This window comes from Oncorhynchus keta, chromosome 14 (assembly GCF_023373465.1).
Source record: "Oncorhynchus keta strain PuntledgeMale-10-30-2019 chromosome 14, Oket_V2, whole genome shotgun sequence".
NCBI classification, from domain to species: Eukaryota; Metazoa; Chordata; class Actinopteri; order Salmoniformes; family Salmonidae; genus Oncorhynchus; species Oncorhynchus keta.
Window position 1 is genome coordinate 44790403 of NC_068434.1, and position 26376 is coordinate 44816778.

The 26376-nt window shown below is 41.2% G+C and overlaps 1 protein-coding gene across 1 annotated transcript in view; it reads right to left on the bottom strand.

Annotated features, from left to right (window-relative positions):
- Positions 1–26376, bottom strand: part of ipo11 (importin 11) — a 234524-nt gene that overhangs the window by 83243 nt on the left and 124905 nt on the right. Inside the window, exon 23 of the mRNA XM_035786216.2 lies at positions 17567–17727. Coding sequence (XP_035642109.1) covers positions 17567–17727 — 161 coding nt within the window. The remainder of the gene's footprint in view (positions 1–17566; positions 17728–26376) is intronic.

The following is a 26376-nucleotide window of genomic DNA, read 5'->3' on the forward strand; positions in this document are numbered from 1 at the left end:
TCGTTTGACTTAGCAAACAAGGATCGGATGTCGTCGACCTTCTTTTCAAAATGGTTGACGAAGTCATCTGCAGAGAGGGAGGGGGAGGGGGAGGAGGATTCAGGAGGGAGGAGAAGGTGGCAAAGAGCTTCCTAGGGTTAGAGGCAGATGCTTGGAATTTAGAGTGGTAGAAAGTGGTTTTAGCAGCAGAGACAGAGGAGGAAAATGTAGAGAGGAGGGAGTGAAAGGATGCCAGGTCCGCAGGGAGGGGAGTTTTCCTCCATTTCCGCTCGGCTGCCCGGAGCCCTGTTCTGTGAGCTCGCAATGAGTCGTCGAGCCACGGAGCGGGAGGGGAGGACCGAGCCGGCCTGGAGGATAGGGGACATAGAGAGTCAAAGGATGCAGAAAGGGAGGAGAGGAGGGTTGAGGAGGCAGAATCAGGAGATAGGTTGGAGAAGGTTTGAGCAGAGGGAAGAGATGATAGGATGGAAGAGGAGAGAGTAGCGGGGCAGAGAGAGCGAAGGTTGGGACGGCGCGATACCATCCGAGTAGGGGCAGTGTGGGAGGTGTTGGATGAGAGCGAGAGGGAAAAGGATACAAGGTAGTGGTCGGAGACTTGGAGGGGAGTTGCAATGAGGTTAGTGGAAGAACAGCATCTAGTAAAGATGAGGTCGAGCGTATTGCCTGCCTTGTGAGTAGGGGGAAGGTGAGAGGGTGAGGTCAAAGAGGAGAGGAGTGGAAAGAAGGAGGCAGAGAGGAATGAGTCAAAGGTAGACGTGGGGAGGTTAAAGTCGCCCAGAACTGTGAGAGGTGAGCCGTCCTCAGGAAAGGAGCTTATCAAGGCATCAAGCTCATTGATGAACTCTCCGAGGGGACCTGGAGGGCGATAAATGATAAGGATGTTAAGCTTGAAAGGGTATCCCAGAACCATTTGCTTTTCTAGATAGAGCCTAATGTTAGCTAGCTAACATTGAACCTGGTTGATTAGGTACCAGCACTGTGGCATTGTTAGCACTGTTCATTGTTGTTTAACTGGCTAACATTAGCTGGCTGGCTCGTTACATGACGTGTGTACAACACCCGTTGAATATGGCCGGTGTCAGTAAACATCTGAAAAAAAACGTAATGAAATTGTTGACAGCAGAGCTGGTTTCATGTTATCCATAGGTAAACAAATCATTGGCCAGAGCGTCAAGTGTGCACTCCGAGAGCAAAACAAGATCAGTGGGACTAAAGCTTAAGAGGGTGTGAACAATTCGAAGTGGGAGTAGACAAAGAAGAGCTCTTCATGAGATACCAAAACATTCAAAGGCCATTTTCTCAAAAGTGAGTTTACAAGTTGATCAACTTTCAAAGCAGCATTTACTTTCCTCAAATGCAGTGTATGATATAGCATTTGGTAGCTCTGAGTCTCTACTTTTATCCAATGTAAAAAACACAATTTCAAATTTTGCTACATAAGACCGAATCCAGGTGGTGAGTCACGTATATAGCTGTGTTACTTTTTCTTTTTCTTTTACTACTTTTACTTGAATGTACTTATTTTCTCAACCCTTTCTTGAACTGCATTGTTGGTTAAGGACTTGTAAGTAAGCATCTCACGGTAAGGTGAAGTATTCAACCCCTTTGTTATGGTTAGCCTAAATAAGTGCAGGAGTAAACATTTGCTTAAGTCACATAATAAGTTGCATGGACTCACTTTGCGTGCAATAATAGTGTTTGCCATGATTTTTGAATGACTACCTCATCTCTGTATCCCACACATACATGATCTGTAAGGTCCCCTCAGTCGAGCAGTGAATTTCAAAAAACAGATTCAACCACAAAGAACAGGGAGGTTTTCCAATGCCTCTCAAAGAAGGGCACCTATTGGTAGATGGTAAAAAAAATAATACCAGACATTAAATATTAAATATTCTTTTGAGCATTAATTACACCTTGTATGGTGTATTAACACACCCAGTCACGAGAAATACAGGCATCCTTTCTAACTCAGTTGCCGGAGAGGAAGGAAACTGCTCAGGGATTTCACCATGAGGCCAATGGTGACTTTAAAACAGTTACAAAACTGAATGACTGTGATAGGAGAAATCTGTTGATGTCTAAACATTGTATTTCCTACACAATACTACCTAACTGACAGAGTGAAAAGGAAGCATGTACAGAATGAAAATATTCCAAAACATGCATCCTGTTTGCAACTAGGCACTAAAGTAAAACAGCAAAAATGTTGGCAAAGAAATCAACTTTTTATCCTGAATACAAAGTGTTAGGTTTCAGGCTAATCCAGTACAACACATGACAGAGTACCATTCTTACCCAGAAATAATCACCACTGTTATTGCTTTCAAAAGTGATTCGAACATGTATTGACTCAGGGGTGTGAATACTTAAGTAAATGATATATCTGTATTTCATTTTCAAAACATTTGAGTGTAGATGGGTGAGGGAAAAAACATACATTTAATTCATTCTGAATTCAGGCTGGAACAAAAATGTGGAATAAAGGGTATGGATACATTCTCGACCATCAAATTGCAATAAAATTGGTATATTGAATCGCAACACATAAAATAGTGAGAATCACAATACACATCGAATCAGCACATATGTATCATGATAATATCATATTTTGAGGTCCCTGGCAATTCCCAGCCCTAGTTAACATAGGATAGTGGATAAACGATATGAATGAGTTTGTGTAAGTATGTGTTTGTTTTGTGTGTGTGTGTGTGTGTGTGTGTGTGTGTGTGTGTGTTATGACATGAATAGCAGGGCATCTGATCTAAAGACTCCTCTCCTCTGCCCACAACACCATGATCAAAGACACAATCAGGACATAACCCCCTGACCTCTCCACAGTTTAACATATTCTCAGAATTGTACTATTTCGATAGCCTCTCCCTCTAATACTTTTCAACATTTCACTTCGTTTGATCTTTCAACTTCAAACATTTGACACCACGATACAAAACAACTTAATGGAACATTTCAGCCAGGGCTCGACATTAACGCTGGTTTTCGTCTGAGACGAGTCAAAAAGTCTCATGTCCAAACCAATGCTGACATGAGGCACCAGAAGATGGAGCAAAACTTTAATTACATAAATATGGGCTAAACACCAGTCATGTTTGATAAATATAATGAAGGATAATTAACAATGTCTAAAGGCTTGATTCTGTCGACATACTAGAGGCAAGGTTAGTTCAGATCAAATGGTCACCCGAGAGTGAGCACAGCATAACACCCACATTGAATCTGAGCTGCGGCAGTCAACATTCTTACACTATTTAACCATAAACCTAATTGCTTAAAACATGGACTTCTGTAATTTTATGAAGCATGTCTTACCTCGTTTCAAAGTAACTTAGCCCAAAATACAACAACGGAAATGTTGAGGAAATTATTTTCTAAACACTTTATACGCCATTGAAACCAACATTCTTCTCATATTCTATTGGTTTTCAAATCAACATAATTGTATTGCCCAGCAGCCAAAGGCATAATTCTAGTCATGCAAGTAACCCATGCTAGATGATGCATCTTTAGATCTCCCTCTCTTCCTTAGTTTCTAACAGATATTTTTCATCACTGTCACAGGAAACCGCTCATGTGCACGTTTGAGAATGGTGTATTCCAGGTCATGTACTTTTTGAACCTTCACATGTAGCCTGCATTGTTGCACTTATAATATGTGACCTACCGGCTCGATTCATATTCACGTGAGGCCATGTACTAAAAAAACAAAGACTAAAAGCTGGTTTATACTATGTGCTCAGAGTGCACTCTGGGCTTTCGTAAACTCGTTGTCAGATTGTCCATTTGTAAATTCAGAGCGTTTCGGAGCCCACATTGGACGCTCTGGCGGAGGAGTAAGGTCAGAACACTCGGATCAACCCAACAGCAGCAGTCAAGCAAACTGGCTAACGTTGGCTAGCTTGCTAGCTACTTCCAGACACAAATGAGGGAACCGCTCACCTGACCATTCTATTCGTCTTAGCAGCACTGGTTAGGCAGTTTATTTGTTATTCAGAGTGTTGGTTCTCCGCAACTGCGCTACTGGCAATAATTTAATTATGTTTTTTTGCTAACGTTTACTGACACCGGCCATATTGAACAGGTGTTGAGCGTTCGTAAATTCGTCAGAACTAAAAAGTTATCAACATTAAGTTAAACGGTCAGATCTGTTGCATCAGCCTCATTGTTTTTTCACATTTAGTAATGTGCAGTGGTTGTATGAATTTAGGATCTGTCCCAGAATCGATTTTTGAACATTATTTTAGTGTCCAAGGAATGACAGGACACCCTTAATTCCCTGGAGGGAATTATTATATATAGACATAAAAAGTATTTGGTTGTAATGTTACAATATTTTATAGGCTATAAAGGGTGACCAACCATTCCTCCACGAGAGCCTTAAAGGGGAAGTTTTGTATATTGAGACAGACTTGAATATGCCAATGTTGCAGCGTGTAGCCTACATTTTTGTCTGATTCTCTATGGCAAAAAATAAAGATAATGCATTTGATCTTGTAAAGTGTTTCATTGCATCATACAATTACGTAAAAATGGTGTTACACACCATGTTTTTTGAAGGGGGTGATTGGTGATGCAATCAACAGTGGATGGGTGGAGAAACCATCTAGATTGCTATCTAACTGCTCTGTTCCAAGTGAAACCGAATGGGAGCATTCACACCGTCAGGGTGGTCCCACTTGGGCAAACAGCCAGAACAGGGAAGGGCCGACCTGAATTTATCTAATAAACGGCCGTTTTTGTTTTCCATTGCAAAACATTCTGCTACGGTGTGAACTAATGATTAAAACAGAGGCTAGTGAGAATGGAGAGGGTGAAAACGTTCTCTGAGCCGAGTCTTCTTCACTCTGTTGTTCTGCTTCTGTCCTCAAATGGGATTAAATTCTTTAATAGGGATGATTCAGCAACACACATCGGTCCCCGGTTCAAATGTTTAAGATGCATCGGTCAGAAAATCTATTGAAAAGTTACGAATCATCGACTAACTGAAATGTTTTGCTCAAACACTACGTATTTTCTGCTGACTTGCCCCACTAACACAGAAAGTACTTAGCTAGGCTGAAACACCTGCATTTTGGCGCTGCTTTACAATATATACATACAGTTGAAGTCGGAAGTTTACATACACCATAGCCAAATAAATTTAAACTCAGTTATTCACAATTCCTGACATTTAATCAGAGTAAACCCCCCCCATCTTAGGTCAGTTAGGATCACCACTTTATTTTAAGAATGTGAAATGACAGAACAATAGTAGAGAATGATTTATTTCAGCTTTTATTTCTTTCATCACATTCCCCACACAGAGCTGGTGTAACTGAGTCAGGTTTGTCGGCCTCCTTGCTCCCACACGCTTTTTCAGTTCTGCCCACACATTTTCTATAGGATTGACGGCCGGAGCATTGTGATGGCCACTCCAATACATTGACTTTGTTGTCCTTAAGCCAGTTTGCCACAACTTTGGAAGTATGCTTGGGGTCATTGTCCATTCGGAAGACCCATTTGCGACCAAGCTTTAACTTCCTGACTGATGTCTTGAGATGAAGATGACTATTTCTATATTTTGAATTTGGCGCTCTGCAATTTCACACAATGTTGTCGAGGTGGGTCGCTAGCAGAACCCCTTCGCCAGAAAGGTTACAAGACATTTGTGGATTGGTTGAAAAACGAGTTTTAATGACTCCAACCTAAGTGTATGTAAACTTCCGACTTCAACTGTGTGTGTGTGTGTGTGTGTGTATAATATATATATCTTTATATATATATAAATAAATAAATATGAATAAATATATATTATATCTATATAAATAAATATATATATTATACACATACACACACACACACCACATTGTAGAATATATATATTCTACAATGAGTATGTGTGTGTATTATGTGTGTATAATATATATATAATATATATATATAAAATACACATATTATTACACATACATTCTACACTATAGAATATACATACACATATATTCTACATTGTTACACACAATATATATATATATATATATATACATATATACATATATATACATATATACATATATATACATATATACATATATATACATACATATATATACATATATATACATATATATACATATATATACATACATACATACATACATACATATATACATATATACATATATACATATATACACACACACACACACACACACACACACACACACACACACACACACACACACACACACACACACACACACACACACACACACACACACACACACACACACACACACACACACACACATTGTAAGCATGTCAAGACGCTAATGGGGCATGGACCAAGAAAAATGGCCCCATTCCAGATGATGTAAAGGATTACAACAAGAGCATGGGAGGTGTGGATATGTCAGACGCGCTGATAGGCTACTACAATTTTCTTCACAAGACAATGAAATGTCAGACGCGCTGATAGGCTACTACAATTTTCTTCACAAGACAATGAAATGGTAAAATACATTGTTATATTACTTCATCGACATTGCTGTGGTGAATGCACATGCAGCCTTCAGAGTGCTGCTCATCCAGGAGCTTGCCGACTACAGCACAGAGTCCACTGCAGCGCCTTCTGTCCCCTCTACTCCTGCCACCAGTGGTGTTCACCTGCCAAAATACGCAACTGCAGACCTGAATGTGCCTCAGGGCCAAAAGAGTACAGCGGGGAGGAGTCGTTGTATTCTTTGCCAGAAGAAATATCCCATCACCTGCACTACTTGTGCTGCTTCTCTCTGCTTCACAGCAAAAAGAAACTGCCATGGGACTTGGCATAAGCAGCACTATCTTGTGTAGAGGACTGTGGGTATTGTAAATACTCTAATTGTACATTTAAAAAAGTATTCACTTTGTGTGTGGTTAGTGGTGTGTACTTATGACATTAGATCAGTGTTGGCTGCTAACTTACCCTTATCTTAAATAGTTCACTTGTGTGTTGGGAGGCATTGGATCCGTGTTCTCGTTTACATCTCATGTTAGTACCTTTTTATGTAGGGAAGCTAATGATTCATTATTTATTATTATTTTCCTGGGTGTGTAAACTTAATTTTTGATTACCAAAGCATTTTATGTTCTCTATGGTTATGTACTTGAAAATGTACCAATTCGGCCACTTGGGTATATTTGGGGAAACTCGTGAGGGACACTTCATACTAAATATTATGTAGCTCTCACTTTCTCGTGTTGCCCTGTTGTGAACAACATCTACATTATCCCCAGCATCCTATCTCAATGGCGTGTCTTTTGCATTTCAAATAAGAAAAAATCTATATGTAGAAAACACTTTTTTTGTTTGTTTGAACTTTTACCAGATCTATTGTGTTATATTCTTCTACATTATTTTCACATCTACACAAACTTCAAAGTGCTTCTTTTCAAATAGTATCAATAATATGCATATTCTTGCTTCAGGTCCTGAGCTACAGGTAGTTCGATTTGGGTATGTCAGTTTTGGCTGAAATTGAGATGAAGGGTCCTCCTATCCAGAAGAGGTATAATAAGCTTTTTGATATGCCACACCTGTCAGGGGGATGGATTATCTTGGCAAAGGAGAAATGCTCACTCACAGGATGTAAACAGATTTGCGCCCAACATTTTTGAGAAATATGCTTTTTGTGTTTATGGAACATTTCTGGGATTTTTTATTTCAGCTCATGAAACCAACACTTTACATGTTGTGTTTATATTATTGTTCAGTGTACATACATACATACATACATACATACATACATACATACATACATACATACATACATACATACATACATACATACATACATACATACATACATACATACATACTGAACAAAAATAGAAACTCAACATGTAAAGTGTTGGTTCCATTATGAACACTTGCTCTTTCCATGTATACTGACCAGATGAATCCAGGTGAAAGCTATGATCCCTTATTGATGTCACTTGTTAAATCCACTTCAAATCAGTGTAGATGAAGGGGAGAAGACAGGTTAAAGAATGATTTTTATGTCTTGAGACATGGATTGTGCATGTATGCCATTGTGTGTGTGTGTGTGTGCCATTGAATGGACAAGACAAGATTGAAGTGCCTCTGAACTGGGTATGGCAGTGGATGCAATGGTTTGAGTGTCAAGAACTGCAGCGCTGCTGGGTTTTTCACTCAACAGTTTCCTGTGTGTTTCAAGAATGGTCCACCACCCAAAAGAAATCCAGCCAACCTATACTGACTCCCCTTCCCGCATTCGGGAGCATAATCATCGCCTGACACAAATTAGCATAACGCAACGGACATAAATATCCCTAGAAAATATTCCAATTCATGAAAATCACAAATGAAATATATTGAGACACAGCTTAGCATTTTGTTAATCACCCTGTCATCTCAGATTTTCAAAATATGCTTTACAGCCAAAGCTAGACAAGCATTTGTGTAAGTTTATCGATAGCCTAGCATAGCATTTTGTCCAGCTAGCAGCAGGTAACTTGTTCACGGAAATCAGAAAATCAATCAAATTAAATCGTTTACCTTTGATGAGCTTCGGATGTTTTCACTCACGAGACTCCCAGTTAGATAGCAAATTTTCCTTTTTTCCCAAAATATTATTTTTGTAGGCGAAATAGCTCCGTTTGTTTTTCACGTTTGGCTGAGAAATCGCCCGGAAATTGCAGTCATGAAAACGGCGAAAAATATTCCAAATTAGCTCCATAATATCGACAGAAACATGGCAAACATTGTTATTCGATAATCTAATTATGCTATTCGATAATATATCCATCGGGACAATTCGTTTTTCAGTAGGACCGATTGGAGTAAAGGCTATCTCTGTATTTTACGCGAGAATCTCTCTGGGGCATCAGGTGACCACTTGCGCAATGTCGCCGCCTATGGCTATTCTTCAACATAAATGCGTAAAGCTGCGTCACAATGCTGTAGACACCTCCGGGAATACGGAGAAAGTGAAATCTGGTTGATAGCCCATTCACTGCTCAATAGGGACTCATTGGAACGCAGAGCTTTCAAAACATGGGGCACTTCTGGATTGGATTTTTCTCAGGCAATCGCCTGCAACATCAGTTCTGTTATACTCACAGAAAATATTTTTACAGTTTTGGAAACGTTAGAGTGTTTTCTATCCTAAGCTGTCAATTATATGCATATTCTAGCATCTTGTCCTGACAAAATATCCCGTTTACTACGGGAATGTTTTTTTTTCCAAAAATGAAAATACTGCCCCCGGGTCACAACAGGTTTTAACACAACTGGGAACATTGGAGTCAATATGGGCCAGCATCCCTGTGGAATGCTTGACACCTTGTAGAGTCTGTGCCCAGATGAATTGAGGCTGTTATGAATGCAAAAGGTGGTGCAACTCAATATTAATAAAAGTGTTCCTAATGTTTTGTACAACCGGTGTTTGTTTATCTGGTGCAGAGAGATGAGAAAATGAGTTTCTCAGACATGGAAATAAAAGTGCTGAAAACATGTTGGGCTCACTATTTTAAAATAAAATGGGGAATAAACTATAGGATTAAAAATACAGGCGTTTTGGTCAGGTACAACTAGCGCTAACTAACGCTACCTAGAAGAAGAAAAAACAAAAAAAACAAAGAGTCAATAATCAATATAATATCAGCCAAAATAATATTCAAATATTATTATTTATAGACTTTTCCCCCATCACGAATTCAGTCCCGACAGATTTATTTCGGTTTACACGCAGAATCTTTCCACGAGAGATTACACAACACAAATTCACACACAACCAGGTAATGGAATTCCAATATGGATCCTGCATGGCCAGCGTAATAATGCTCTTTTCTAGTATTTTCCAGGGGAGCTTAACTTCTAACAATAACATCATTTTTTTCATGTTGTCAGAACAAAACATGCCAGACAGACAATGAGGGAGGCATATAAAAATCATAATGAAAAAAATATCCCATGCCAAAAAATATCCATGCCATTTTAAAGATCCCTCATTGCGTTTGAAGTAGGAGAGAAATGACAGTTAGCAAGCTGACTTTTAAAAAATGTAAGCTTATGAATGACGATGTAGGTTGTCAACGTGGTAACGGCTGAGCGGCTGAGAGCTTTTCCAAGGAAATGAATTGAATGAATGCATGCAGCACTTTGGAGGGTGAGCAAGACCTCTAAAGAAATTATAAGCTCCTGTATATTGGAATGGTAAAGGTCAAGTCTATTACTAAAAAGCATAGAAAGGCGAAACATTATTAAAAATACATTAATAGACATAATATTCAACTCCAAACCCATGGAAAGTGGAAGATAAGCAGGCGAGATGGATGACGCTTCACTAAGAAGAACGTAGAGTGTTTCTACATTATATTCCAATATGGAAAAATATCTGGAATAATGTTTGTCGACCCGTTCTGGTCTCTAAATAACGTCTCAACTATCAACATTTTAGGAGTAACATCATATTAAAAGCTATTACCAAGGCTACAGTAAACACTATTATCGAGACTACTGTCAACTTTTAAACAATGTACACGTGATGACTTCACCAACAAGTCACTGAATGTGCAACTTTTGGTACAATACAGACATGCTGCACATCAACTCAGTTTCTGTAGTAGACAATAGTGCTGCGTAGATGTGATGTCAGTAGAAAGTTAACAGCACGACAGGATCAACTAGTTAACATATAGAATGATCTAGAGGCAAAAACAGCACCAACAACTACTAACAACAGGATGAGAAAAAAAACCCACTTCAACCAGAGCCGTATACTTACACATATTTATAAATATACATCTCTGACCTCAATCAGTTGCCTCAGTTCCCCTCATTAGCTGAGAAAAACACAGCAGCGTCTCTGTTCATCAATGTGTCAATTAGCAGCGAGTGGCGTCACCTCTGCTCTGTTGCTATCGACAACCGCACTGGAGGAGTAACAAGTTAATTAGCGTCACTAAGAGTCACTTCCTGTAGCTACCCTACCCTTCCTCAGAAATGGTGTGTCATTGGTGGTCGGTGCGTTTAAGATAAAAATTTAAATAAAAATATTAGCATGGCCTTATTTCTATGACAGAATATTGGATGACTGTCACTCATATTCCATTCACTCAGCTTAATGTAACATCGATAGGTTTAAGTTACTACATGACACTTATTTTTCCTAAACCCATTATAAGGCTGCTACAGGATAGCCTAGTGGTTAGAGCGTTGGACTAGTAACCGGAAGGTTGCAAGTTCAAATCCCCGAGCTGACAAGGTACAAATCTGTCGTTCTGCCCCTGAACAGGCCACTGTTCAGGCCGTCATTGAAAATAAGAATTTGTTCTTAATTAACTGACTTGCCTCGTTAAATAAAGGTAAAAAAAAAAATATACAATCTAGGCTATGAATGAAAGTTTCCCATACAGAGGTTGAGAGAAGGATGAGTAATCAAGTTGAAAGATAGTGACACATTCAACAATGCCTTGCATACTCTTGCCTGCAGCTAGCTGATCTAGGGTGTAATCATTAGTCCAACAGTTGCAAAAGAGTTTCTATTGGACCAATTCAGGTATGTTCATTCCATTTGCTTCCGTTTAAGAAACGTTATTCAACATAATCGGCATAATGAATACACCCCTGATCACATGCAAACACAGTTCCCTTTCATAGCAGCCACATACAAACAGCATGATCGCTTTGCTCGTTAATTCCTTCTCGCATCGACGTACTCCCCTCCTTTTACCTTTTCCCTTCACTTGTGGAATTCAGTGCACAACGCTCCTCCTCCATTCCCCATATATTCTTCATCAAGCACTATAACAAGCCATTACACAGTGTACAAAACACTGCTCTTTCCATGACATACTGACCATGTGATTCCAGATGAAACCTATGATCCCTTATTGATGTCACTTGTTAAATCCATTTCAAGTAGTGTAGTTGATTAAAGACGGATTCTTAATTAAGCCTTGAGACAATAGTGACATGGACTTTCCAAGCCAAACCTTTATATCTTACCCGCTAACCGCTACACACAGCCTACATCGTTGTCACCAAATTAGCTAATGTCATAGTCAACATCGCTACTAGAACTAATGCATTAGTAAACCCGCAGTACAGCGTACAGTGAGCATGCAAGCAGATGACCAGTTAGTTATACCTGCAGGGACAGTGGCAAATTACTAAAACTGAAAGCTAAACTTGACTTGGAAAAGTTCCAGTGTTGGATAGCCATAACCAGCTAGCTAACATAACATCCCTCTCTGTTTAAACTGGGTGTTTGAATAGCCTAACTAGCTAGCTGCATTCGCTAGCTAAGGAAGTGAATATAGCTAGTTCGCTCTCTCTCTTGCTCTCTCTCTGTTCAACTATTGTCTTTCTGAGTCAACTACTCACCATATTTTATGCACAGCAGTGCTAGCTAGCTTTAGCTTATGCTTTGAGTACTATACTCATTCTGATCCTTTGATTGGGTAGACAACATGTCAGTTCAGGCTGCAAGAGCTCTGATAGGTTTCAGGATGTCCTCCAGAAGTCAATGTGTAAGTCTGTGGAAAGGGGTGAGAACCATGGTTTTGTACCAAGTGGAGGATGGAAACTAGCTGTCCTCCTGCTACACCATGGCGCTGTTGAGGGTACTGTAGACCTTCATTGCGAAAAACTGTGTGTTTTAATAAATTATTTGGTGACGTGAATATATTTACTATATGGTTCACTATTTTGGTCCTCCCCATCCTCCTCTGAGGAGACTCCACTGGTGTGTATATGTGTAATAATAATTTGTGCTTATATTTGTCTTATTTCACACATGTATTAGTATGCATGTGAACATTGGAAAAGTGTTAATTTTTTTTGCATTTCCCACTCTGAGACACCCAGACATCACAGCTCTTCAAGGTAAATATACGCTGAGTGTACAAAACATTACGAACACCTTCCTAATATTGAGTTGCACCACCTTTTGCCCTCAGAACAGCCTCAATTTGTCGGGGCATGGACTCTACAAGGTGTCGAAAGCAGGGATGCTGGCGTTCCACAGTGGTGTACCATTCTTGATTCAAACGGGAAACTGTTGAGCACAAAAAACCCAGCAGTGTTGCAGTTCTTGACACAAACTGCACCGACTACCATACCACGTTCAAAGGCACTTAAATATTTTGTCTTGCTCATGGCACTCAAACACAATCCATGTCACTATTGTCTCAAGGCTTAAGAATCCGTCTTTAATCAACTACACTAATTGAAATGGATTTAACAAGTGACATCAATAAGGGATCATAGGTTTCATCTGGAATCACATGGTCAGTATGTCATGGAAAGAGCAGTGTTTTGTACACTGTGTAATGGCTTGTTATAGTGCTTGATGAAGAATATATGGGGAATGGAGGAGGAGCGGGGAAGGGAGGGAGAGAAGCTTTCACAGAATAGTACCATATATTTTAAAACGTTTCTAATCTAGAACTATTCCACACACTCAATTAAATGCAACAAACTGAGGTAGGAGAGAGATGTGAGCCTTCTTCTGAATACAAGGATTGTCTGGTTCCACACTCTAGATCCAAGATGGCAGTGGATTCAAACAGGTGGCTGTAATCTGACACCGAGACTCATGCATCTTTCTTACTCTCTCCATCTCCCCGACTTTCTCTGTTCCCTCTCTTTCACTTCCTCTCCCCGTCTCCTCCACTTCTCTGTTCCCTCTCTTTCACTTCCTCTCCCCGTCTCTTTCTATTGCCTTCTCCCTCTCTCTCAGGGGCCAGCGGGACACAGCAGCACAGTGCCTGGCCTCTGCCTCTCTCTCTGTCTCTCACACTGGCATCGCAGACTTGAGCTGCTTTTCCTCAGTCATCCTCTTCAACAGGGAGGCAAGTGGCTGACACTTTCCCCACAGAAAAAACACAGACACGCACAACTCTGTCCTTCAGAACCCACCACCCTTCTCCTCCTCTCACTCCCTCCATTCCCTCCTCACAAATCGACAGTGCTGGCCAAAGTCTGTACACATCTCCACCTCATTTCACCCTTAATCCTTCTCATACTCTCTTCTTCCCTCTAGTCCTCCCCTCTCAATCAAATTCCCGTCAGCCTCCCAAACCCACTGAACAAGCCAATGCAGCTATGAACACCACATCAATCACTTTAGAAACCAGATGACCAAGTATATAATGAACAAAAATATAAATGCAACATGTAAAGTGTTGGTCCAATGTTTCATGAGCTAAGAGGCCAGAAATGTTCCATACGCACAAAAAGCTTATTTCGCTCACATTTTGTGCACAAATTTGTTTACATTCCTGTTAGTGAGCATTTCTCATTGCCAAGATAATCCATCCACTTGACAGGTGTGGCATATCAAGAAGATGATTAAACAGCACGGTCCTTACACGGTCCTTGTGCTGCGGCCAATAAAATGCCACTTTAAAATGTGCAGTTTTGTCACAACACAATGCTTCAGATGTCTAAAGTTTTAAGGGAGCGTGCAATTGGCATGACTGCAGGAATCACCGCCAGAGAATTAAATGTTCATTTCTCTACCACAAGCCACTTCCAACGTTGTTTTAGAGAATTTGACAGTATGTCCAGCCGGCCTCACAGCCGCAGACCATGTGTAACCACGCCAGCCCAGGACCTTCACATCCAGCTTCTTCACCTGCGAGATCATCTGAGGGGGTTTTGCACATGATTTCTGTCTATAATAAATCCCTTTTGTGGGGGAAAATCTCATTCTGATTGGCTGGGCCTGGCTGACAACTGGGTGGGCCTATGCCTGCCCAGGCCCACCCATGGCTGCGCCCCTGCCTAGTCATGTGAAATCCCCAGATTAGGGCCAAATTAATTTATTTCAATTAACTGATTCCTTAAATGAACTGTAACTCAGTCAAATCTTTGAAATTGTTGCATGTTGCATTGACATTTTTGTTCAGTATACATGGAGACCAGTGGCATCTGGTGGGATTTTAAAGCGGAGGACAGGCTCATGGTAATAACTGGAACAGATTGGAATAAATGGAATCAAACACATGTATCATGGTTTCCATATGTTTGGCACCATTAAATTCTAAAATGGATGGATGGAAGCAAAGATGGAGAGGAAAAGGAGGGAAACAAAAGAAAGGAAGAGCGAGAAAGCGGAGATAAGTATGGAGGGAGTTAGCTATCACGGTGAAACACTAAAGCAATGCAGTATTAAAAGAGCACACAGCCTTGTTATTCCTTCTTTGATTTAATCAAATAAAATGTTAACAGCAGAAGGCTGACTCCTGGTACAGGGAGAGGTTTTTCCCCCCACTGCCCTGTTACACTGATGGACATACTGTACGCACAGGCTGGGGGGGGAAGAAAAGATGTAGATAGAGCTCATTTGTTTGTTTCTTTGTAAAATATGTAGTCTTATTTAGTCTTTGGCCCACCGAGATATCAAGAGGGAAACAAACATAGTCCTCACCCACAGCTAGATTAAACCAGCATTGGTCTCTCATTACTGTACAATGTTCATTTGAGCTATTAGTTTTATGTACAGGCTGTGCCCAGAGTGAAACAACCTTCACATCCTACTGGGCAGGACAATTAGAGTGACCTTATACTGGGCAGTTGCTTTGTTCAAGTAACACTGTGCTTGTTGTTTTTAGTGTGAGTTTGAGCACAGCGTTAACTCTCACTGCTGATATAGCCACAAAACCTTGCACAGTTACTGGTGCAGTACACTACTCTTGGCTCATACTGCCCATTAAATCAATGCAAATGTTATTTTTCACATGCTTCGTTAACAACAGGTGTAGACTAACAGTAAAATGCTTACTACAATGCAGAGAAAAATAGAAAAAAGTACAACGTGAGGAATAAATACACAATGAGTAACGATAACTTGGCTATATACACGGGCTACCAGTACCGAGTCTATGTGCAGAGGTACGAGGTAATTGAAGTTGATATGTACATATAGGCAGGGATAAAGTGACTAGGCAACAAGATAATAGACAGCAGCAGCAGAGTCTGAAGAATCAAAAGAGTCGATGCAGATTGTCCCAGTAGCTATTGGTTGACTATTTACTATCTTATGGCTTGGGGGAAGAAGCTGTGCAGGGTCCTGTTGGTTCCAGACTTGGTGCTCCGGTACCGCTTGCCATGCGGTAGCAGAGAGAACAGTCTATAAATTGGGTGACTGGTGTCTCTGACAATTTTTAGGGCCTTCCTCTGACACCGCCTGATATAGAGGACTTGGATGGCAGGAAGATTGGCCCCAGTGATGTACTGGGCCATACGCACTACCCTCTGTAGCCCCTTGCGGTCAGATGCTGAGCAGTTGCCATACCAAGCGGTGATGCAGCCAGTCAAAAATAGTCTCAATTGTGCAGCTGTAGAAATTTTTGGAGGATCTGAGTGCCCATGCCAAATCTTTTCAGCCTCCTAAGGGGGGGAAGAGGCGCTGTCGTGCCTTGTTCAAGACTGTGTTGTTGTGTGAACCACGTTAATTCCTTAGTGAGGTGGACAGTGAGGAACTTGAAGCTCTCAACCCGCTCCCCTCGAGCCCCAGACTCTATAGTATTGGGGAAGAGAGGGATGCAGGGATCACAGAATGGATACAAGTACCACAGATCCCTGTCTTCCTCTAGAGCAGGGTTTCCCAAACTCGGTCCTGCCCCCCCGCGTGCACGTCTTGGTTGTTGCCCTAGCACTACACACCTGATTCAGTTAACCACCTCATCCTAATCCAGGCACTTGTCATCTCCCGTCTGGATTACTGCAACTCGCTGTTGGCTGGGCTCCCTGCCTGTGCCATTAAACCCCTACAACTCATCCAGAACGCCGCAGCCCGTCTGGTGTTCAACCTTCCCAAGTTCTCTCACGTCACCCCGCTCCTCCGCTCTCTCCACTGGCTTCCAGTTGAAGCTCGCATCCGCTACAAGACCATGGTGCTTGCCTACGGAGCTGTGAGGGGAACGGCACCTCAGTACCTCCAGGCTCTGATCAGGCCCTACACCCAAACAAGGGCACTGCGTTCATCCACCTCTGGCCTGCTCGCCTCCCTACCACTGAGGAAGTACAGTTCCCGCTCAGACCAGTCAAAACTGTTCGCTGCTCTGGCCCCCCAATGGTGGAACAAACTCCCTCACGACGCCAGGACAGCGGAGTCAATCACCAACTTCCGGAGACACCTGAAACCCCACCTCTTTAAGGAATACCTAGGATAGGATAAAGTAATCCTTCTCACCCCCCTTAAAATATTTAGATGCACTATTGTAAAGTGGCTGTTCCACTGGATGTCATAAGGTGAATGCACCAATTTGTAAGTCGCTCTGGATAAGAGCGTCTGCTAAATGACTTAAATGTAAATGTAAAATCAAGCTTTGATTATTCGAATCAGCTGTGTAGTGCTACGGCAAAAACCAAAACGTGCACTGGGGGGTTAGAAGTGGAGTTTTCCCAGAAATACAATTCTCAGAGAAGCCATGATTAAATTCCTAAAGCCGGCGCATCGATAATGGAGAGTAAAACCGAGTGAAAACAAATGTACAAAAGGGTGCAAGCGTGGGCACACAAGCACAGACACACAAGCACAGACACACAAGCACACACAACCTTCAGAACTTGGACTTGTCCTTCGTTGGTGATATCTTTGAGTAGATTACAGAAGGATCTGCACAGGCCCTCAGCATAGTTCTGTAGGAAGTCAGTAGCTGACAGGTAGATGTAGGCGTTGACTATCTGGAAGCATGTCCTCAGGTTCTCTGAGCTCATCTCTGAAACAGATAAACACACATCACATTAGAGGGAGGGAGAGAGATGAGCCAGACAGACTCCTAATCTCTTGTGTTCTTTATAGTGTGCAAGGTCCTATCTCACCAGGCAGTGAGAGGCTGGCCTGGCACTAAGGGATGGATGCTCTTGAGGATGCCACCCCTCAGCAGACCCAGGGAATATCAACATACACTGCCAAGATCCATGACTCGTTCCAGTGCTAGGAACCAAGTGATATCGTGAGTCTCAATGACTTGACTCACTAGCACATTTTGAACAGCTAAGGGCTTGAACAAACTACGCCGTCATGCAGTCCACGATCCAACATTAGTCAAGAACACTTGGAGAAACCCAAACCTTCCTGGTTAAATAAAGGTAAAATAAATACCAATAAAATAACTGTTGCTAAGTCGAGCAAAACGCCACACTCCTGCAAGCCTGCCTAACTACAGCACCATGCGGGTTAATATGATAAATACATTCTCCAACATAACATCTAAATGATCCAAACACACCCTCTACTTACACTGGCAGCATAACAAACATTATTATTAGCATTGAATCACTTCTAGAGAGATATATAGTCGTTAGGCCTGAGTCCCTGGTGTTTTCCCACCCGTGTGTTTTCCACATCTACCTGATTAGTGATGGAGTTTTTCAGTTCAGTGATTGAAGCAAACACAAACCATCAAGAGGTAGAGACTCCAGCTGTGTGTTTATGTTTCTGGATTATTAGCGCTGATCAATTATGTGTAACAAACTTGTCTAATCACCAACAATCTTATTTTCATGTCAATTATTATTGACATTTTCTTTACTCTATTCAGCCCTAAATCTTAATCCGTGCAGAAAGGTATAGTAGAACGGGGCTGAGTCCCCAATGGCACCCTATTCTCTATGTATAGTGCACTACCGTTGACCAGAGCCCATAGGACTCTGATCAAAAGTAGTGCATTTATAGGGAATAGGGTGCCTATTGGGAAGGACCCCTAGGAGCCTTAATCCTATCAAGAGAACCTGCATCTCGCCACAGAAAAGGAGCAAACCACAGGACATTGATGAGACAAAGTAAAAGCTATACAACAAAGCAATCAATAAATCTAATTGAAATTGATACGGAAATCTGCATATTTTTAACAATTCAAGCCACTAGGGAACTAAAATGTAAATGAGAAATACATGAGTAAAGGGTTAATGATGAACCTTTACTAATCATTATGGAATCTAGCTACTCCCAGACAGTATTCAAGCCACTAGGAATTAACATATAAATGAGAAATACATGATGATGGGATTAATGACAAACCTTTACTAATCATTAGGGAGCCCAGCTACTGTAACCCTGTTGTTTATCATGTGACTCACTGTGGGCTTGTAAGAGCTGCTTTTGACAGGGTTTCTTTCCATATATGTGCAATAACTAAACTGACCACAGCCACAGAGCCATACTGGTGTGTGTGTATGTGTCAGCAAACTCTTCCTAGATTGCCGCGAGGAGCTCAATTTAACAGTGATGTGGAGTGTCATGGGGGCTGATCCAACCCCCAACACACACACACATAGAGGAAGCTTGTCTCTGACGGTAATGTGAAGTGACAGGGTTACCGCTCCTAACGCCTGGAATAGCAGTCTGCTTGCATCCCCAGAAACACACACCTCTTACCCTTTCAAATCCCCTCCTCCCTTCCCAGAATTTGTCCTCTCATGCTGTCGGTCTATTTCCCTCTCTGGGCTCTTCTGTAAGCCCCCTCACTATCCAGTAGACAGCACTTTGCTCCCACTCAAGGATATTTTGTTTACATCTGTGTGTCCTATCTGCTAATCAAGAAATAGGAAAGTTCTAGACCGACATGCTCTTCTCAAGTGTCTGACTATATCAGATACAAATCATACATCATTCTATGAGACTCACCTACCAAATACTAAGGTTGTGTCCTTTATAGTGCACTAATTTGGAATTTTCCCCAGGACCTATAGGGACCTAGTGTAGGCCACTCCGGCAAATTGATTGGTACCACTTCAAGCCTCTGTCACACTGCAGACAGACTCACTTTGGGTTGAAGTTATGGGTGGAATCAAATTCTGTTCGCAACAATCAATAATTTAAAATAAATATCTATCCAGATTTTGACGCCCCACCCATTTGAACCAGTTCCTGATCAAACGTGATTCTTTTCCTCCTTCCGGCCGATTGGCAAATAAATATTAATTATATTTGTCAAAACTATACAATTATGTGAACAGAATTTGAAAGATATGTTAATTTTATGTTGAGGAAAAATATTACAAAAAAAATGTAAATGTTTTTTTCCACGTGGTATAATACTCAGAAGCCATCGTCAGTTAGCATTAGCATTCTCACAGAGAATGAATGGTGGTGTTAGCTAGTTAGCTTATTAGAAAAAATGTAAGCCGTGCCGATATGTTGAATGTAGATACCATTAGGATATTTGGAATCTGTTGTGCCACAAAGCTAACACAAGGCATTCTCTATTACCAATTTCAGACAGAAGATGAGGTATGTTAACTATAAAAATATCAAATCCCATTTTATTAGTCACATACGCATGGTTAGTAGATGTTATTGCGAGTGTAGCATAATGCTTGTGCTTCTAGTTCCGACAGAAGCACAAGCATAAGGAAATGTTGAACCCCTTTCTTGCAGGTATACCACTTTTATAAATATCAGTAGGCATGATAAAATAGTAGGAATTTGGTCAGTGTACGAAAGGGATATGAGTTAACATATATTTCAAATTCTGTGCATGTTATTTAATAGTTATGACACATTTTATTCGTATTTAACAACATTTTGTTCGTTTGGGAATGGACCGGAAGGAGGAAAATAATCGCCAAAAAATTGGATGCGCCCTTGTTGGCACGTGTCATAAGGTGAATTAACAAAGAAATAAACCTCCTCTACACTTTGTAGGTTATTGTTGTTGGATGACATTAGCCTAGTTGTCTGAATCTCTCTTACAGAGATGTAGTATAGGCCAGTTTAGTTCGCTTGTGGACTACCTCTATTCTCAAAGCAGTGAGCGATAGATATCAAGGGCACTTCTAACCTGGATAAAAAAGGAAATTAATATGCGAATGTACAAATCCTACATTTCCTGTAAGAAAGAGTGGTAAAGATGGCAAAGATGTATTGCCATTGAATCCAATGCTCATTCCCATTCAAGCTACAAGTAATAATGCATTCGTAGTGTAAGTGGCAAATCATTTTGGCTCGAGGGCCACATCAGGGTTTTCAAAATTCAGTGGAGGGCCGCCAGATTTCTTTCCAGACATATTTGTTTTTCAAAAGGTCAGTTATTTGTAAATAAAATAATATATTAACCCAATCTTTTGTTTTGAACTCAAACCTCCCCAGGACTGGACTGAATGGGCTCGCGGGCTATGCACAGGTTGTTAATTTGGGCAATGTATTTCATAGCATCTGCTCTCTGCACATGTTGTTAATGATGATAATGTATGCAGGGCAGCTTTTTAGTCAGCATCTCAACCCTGATAGCTTCATGAATATTTAAAGTGTCTTCAGAAAGTATTCACAACCCTTGAAACGTTAACATTTTGTTGTGTTACAACCGGAATTGGAAATTGATTCAATTGAGATTTTGGGTCACTGGCCTACACACAATACCCCATAATGTCAAAGTGTAATTAAGTTCAGGAGTATACATTTGCTTAAAAAGTCACAATAAGTTGCATGGACAAAAACAGTGTTTGACATTGAATGAGTACCTCCTCTCTGTAGCATAAACATACAATTATATGTAAGGTCCCTCAGCCGAGCAGTGAATTTCAAACAGAGATTCAGTCCCAAAGACCAGGGAGGTTTTCCAATGCCTCGCAAAGGGCACCCATTGGCAGATGGGTAAAAATATAAATGTATATCCCTTGGAGCATGGTGAAGTTATTAATTACACTTTGGAAGGTGCATCAACACAACCAGTCGATATAAAGATACAGGCGTCCATCCTAACTCAGTTGCCGGAGAGGAAGAAAACTGATCAGGAATTTCACCATGAGGCCAATGGTGACTTTAAAACAGTTAAGAGTTTAATGGCTGTGATAGCTTTCTCCTGAGAATGGATCAACAACTTTGTAATTACTCCACAATAATAACCCAAATGACAGAGTGAAAAGAAGGAAGCCTGTACAGAATAAAAACAATCAAAAACATGCATCCTGTTTGCAATAAGGCACTAAAGTAAAACTGCAAAAATCGTGGCAAAGAAATTAACTTTGTTCTGGATACAAAGCATTATCCAACATCACTAAGTATCACACCTCCTATTTTTAAGCATGTTATGGCTATGCTTGTCATCGGCAAGGACTACAGAGGTTGTTTTTTTTTTAGGATAAAAAGGAAACGGAACAGAGCTGAGCACAAGCAGAGGAAAACCTGGTTCCAACAGATACTAGGAGAAAAATATATACTTTCAGCAGGACAATCACCTAAAACGCCATGCCAAATATACACTGGAGTTGCGTACCAAGACGACATATGTTTCTGAGTGGCCTAGTTAGTGTTGACTTAAATCTACTTGAAAATCTATGGCAAGACTTGAAAATGGCTGTCTAGCAATGATCAACAACCAACTTGACAGAGCTTGAAGAATCTTTTTAATAATAATGTGCACATATTGTACCCTCAAGGTGTGCAATGCTCTTAGAGACTTACCCACAATGACTCTAAGCTCTAATCGCTGCCAATGGTGATTCTATCATGTATTGAGTCAGGGGTGTGAATACTTGTGTAAATGAGATTTAATTCTTAAAAAAAAAAAAAATTTAGTTACAAAATGTTTAATAAGTTGAGGGGTATGAATACGTTCTGAAGGCACTGTATGACCTATGAGCTTGGCGAGTGAATGTGTCCGACCAGATAATTAGCTAATTGATTATGTACACTGGCCACTTCATACACATCACGTACATACACTTAATCACCACTAGCAATAAGGTTAGGCACCTTCCCTAAGTACACAGTCATGGAGTTGCTACTAATCCCATGCAAATCCATTCCAATTATGCATGATCTAACACTCACTTAACCACATTGGCCCCCAGAGACACGGCTCTACAGTACTCACTATGCCCATTAAACATGAATAGATCTAGACATTCCTTCCTATCAATATATTACATATAGAGCTATATAAATAAACTCTGAAATCCAAGTCAAATGTAAGTTACTCTTAAGCGCTTTTCAGACAGCCAGCGGAATAGAGCAGAGTTCTCCGCCTAGTACGCCATTTGTCTCTCTAGTCAAAGCGACAAGTGTGTTCACGAGGGCGACAGGCGCAGGTGACCACGGCAACAAAATAAATAAACATTATCGATGTCTGAAAGAATTATCGCTTTAACGTGCAACATAATTTATTAATGCAAAAATGGATTAGAAAACAATAACTTTATTGTAAATGTGACTCTAAACTGATTAGCTGGTTTTTACTGCTGTACTGTTTCTGTACAGCTGTTCCGTGCTGAGTGTCACCACGCAGGGTATGTTTTGTGATTCTTTCCTCTGGTAAAAAAAAAGCAAACTAATCTCCCAATGCCCCAGTGAAGTGATGGGGACAGTACCCTGTGTAGGGTGCAGTTTATCGGGTAGGATGCTAAACGGGTGTCCCGACTCTTTGTGGTCACTAAAGATACCATGGCACTAAATTCCCCAATCTGGCTCTCCCCCAATTTAATTTTAATTTTACCTTTATTTAACTAGGCAAGTCAGTTATTTTCAATGACTGCTTAGGAACAGCGGGTTAACTGCCTATTCAGGGGCAGAACGACAGATTTGTACCTTGTCAGCTCGGGGGTTTGAACTTGCAACCTTCCGGTTACTAGTCCAACACTCTAACCACTAGGCTACCCTGCCGCCCCAATCATCTCCAGCTTCCAATTGGCTCATTCATCCCTCCCTGTAACTATTCCCCAGGTCATTGCTGTAAATGATCCTCAGTTAACTTAACTGGTAAAATAAGGGTTAAATAAATACATTAAATATAGCCATAGAAGCAGTGACATATCTCTCAATGCAGTCATATTCGGTGGCTTATTGGGGGTGTGGCTTTCAGTTACTTCTTTTTGGCAATCCATCACGTGACAGTTAATGTCATTACAGGTCAATATATATTTAATAAAATCTAAGTAAACCAGTGCACTGCTTGCTATGAATTATATCTAATGGTGTTAGCATTTTTAGGTAAAAAGACAAGTAAAGAGCATTTGTAGATCTGAGTGGGTGGGCAAGGCTATTTTTCAAGCAGCGCTGTTGTTACAGGGGCATAGGCACGCGCGGGCCCAGACCCACCCATTGGCATAAAAATGTCAGCGATCTACACAAAACACTAATGTCAAAGTGGAATAAAAATTATAAAATAAAAAACACTAATATACCTTGATTTGATAAGTATTCACCCAAGTCAATTAAGGGATAATGCCCGAGAAGCCGGTGTTTGGAGGATATATTAGCATGGGTGTTAGGCCCGATACGAATTTGGCAAACCGAGCCAATATATCCTCCAAACAACGGCTTCGAAGCCATTATCACTTTTATACAATGGGTTACCAACATATTAAACTAATGATTGACATTTTCGTTAAAAACGTTATTTTGTGACTACAGAGTGGCGCAGCGGTATAAAGGCTTGAGGCATCACTACAGACCCAGGTTCGATGCCAGGTGATGTCGCAGCCGGCGACTGGGAGACCCAAGAGGCGGCACACAATTGGCCCAGCGTCGGGAGGGTTTAGCCGGCCAGGATGTCCTTGTCCCATCGCACTCTAGCGACTCCTTGTGGCGGTGCGGGCACATGAGCTTTGAAACAGTGTGGCTGGCTTCAGTGTAAAGCGAGCAGTGTGTCAAGTAGCAGTGCGGCTTGGCAGGGTCGTGTTTCAGAGGACACATGGCTCTCGACCTTCACCTTTCCAGAGTCCGTACGGGAGTTGCAGTGATGGGACAAGACTAACTACAAATTGGATATCACGAAATTGGGGAGAAAAAGGGGTAAAGATACTAATAAAATGACATTCTTTTGATGAATTTATTCACACTAATTCATCCATCCACAAGATAGTCCTGACAAATCGAGGGTCGCTACACAAGCCGGCTGGTCATTAGTGCCATCGCTTCGGTTGCCAGAGACGCAACCCAGTCGTTCAGTCTTTTTGTTCTGCATCTATGGACACGACCCAGTCATTCGTTCTAAATTTTCCATTGCCATACCGGCTGGCAACATTCTTATCCCTCGGTTGCTCGCTAACTTAAAGTCATGTCAAAAAGTGCAGAATATGCCAGAATAACTGCAAAGTGTTGCATTTGCAGTTTTCTAGTGACATTTATTTGGATACATCCATAACAATGAGCTATTGAGGTGCGATTTCACCTGGCATAGAAAGTATGCTCACTCGGCAGGACAAAATGTTCAGAGGAGCTAGCCAACAACACAGCTAACAAAATCAATTCAAACTGAAGCTGGAAAGACTGCAAACTAGCTGCACTTCATTTCATTTAAACTTCTTTCAATTGACATTTCTTTGTATGCATAAAAATGAAGGCCAGGAAGCGTATTCCTTGTTTTTCAAAGTACAACTTTAGGGAAGATTTCACAGGTCTTGGAAGGCACAACTGACAACACAGAAGGTTATATAGTCAAACAACAGAGTCAAGAGCAGAGCTCCAAAACACCCTTGGAGACGAGTGATGGGGTTCTCGTTCCAGATCTGGACAGTTTTAACTGTATGTTTCTCCCTATCCAGGAACCGATAGAAGCTTGGCCGGAGGTCAACAATGTTGTGGTCTGATGTCCCCAGGGGAGGTTTGGTGGTGGAAGAGAAAGCATTTGGTATTGTCCCACTGCACAAATCAAGTCTTATTTTCCTCAGATGGCATTTTACATACTGGTGGTATGTGAACAGGACCTTGCGTAGAGTGCAGTTGTTAAAATCCCATAATATAAATGTGGGTGTGTCAGGGGAAATGGAGTCCAATTTCTTTGACGGATAATAAATCATCTCTGATGCCATTGCTAGATTCGGTTTTGTTTGAATATACACAACGGTAAACAATTAGGGAAACTCGCAGGGCGGATCGTAGGGTCGCAGTGACACAGAAAGCAATTCGAAAGTCGGGGGGTACAGAGTCCCTCTCTTACCAGGATCGATTTATACCACTGATCCCTGATAAGCAGGCAGACTCCACTACCGTGGTGTTTCCCTGTAGCGGTCAGATCATGGTCCGCACTGACCAGTGTGAAGCCGGCAGACCGCACCTCACTGTCCGGAACTCTGTCAAACAGCTCACCCGCTTTCCCCCTCATTGACTGGGTGTTGATCAGCAAGGTGGTGGGTAAGGAAAGTTTGTTCTTAAATATTTTAAGTCTGCCTGATTCCCCACGTTTTCCATGTTTGCATTTGGGCTTGTAATCCTTCCACTCGCAGACAATCAGAGATGGGCCCTTGGGATAACGATCACGTTGCTTTGTTGAAGTAGGAACTCTTTGCTGTATTGGATTCTGCTGCCAGCAGCGTTTCCATAACTTAAGTCTGTGTGTAGCGGGTATGTACACCATCAAAAAGATCAGTCCAACACCCCAAAACATCTTGTAAAGATGTAAAGACATATTTGACAGATGGTTAAG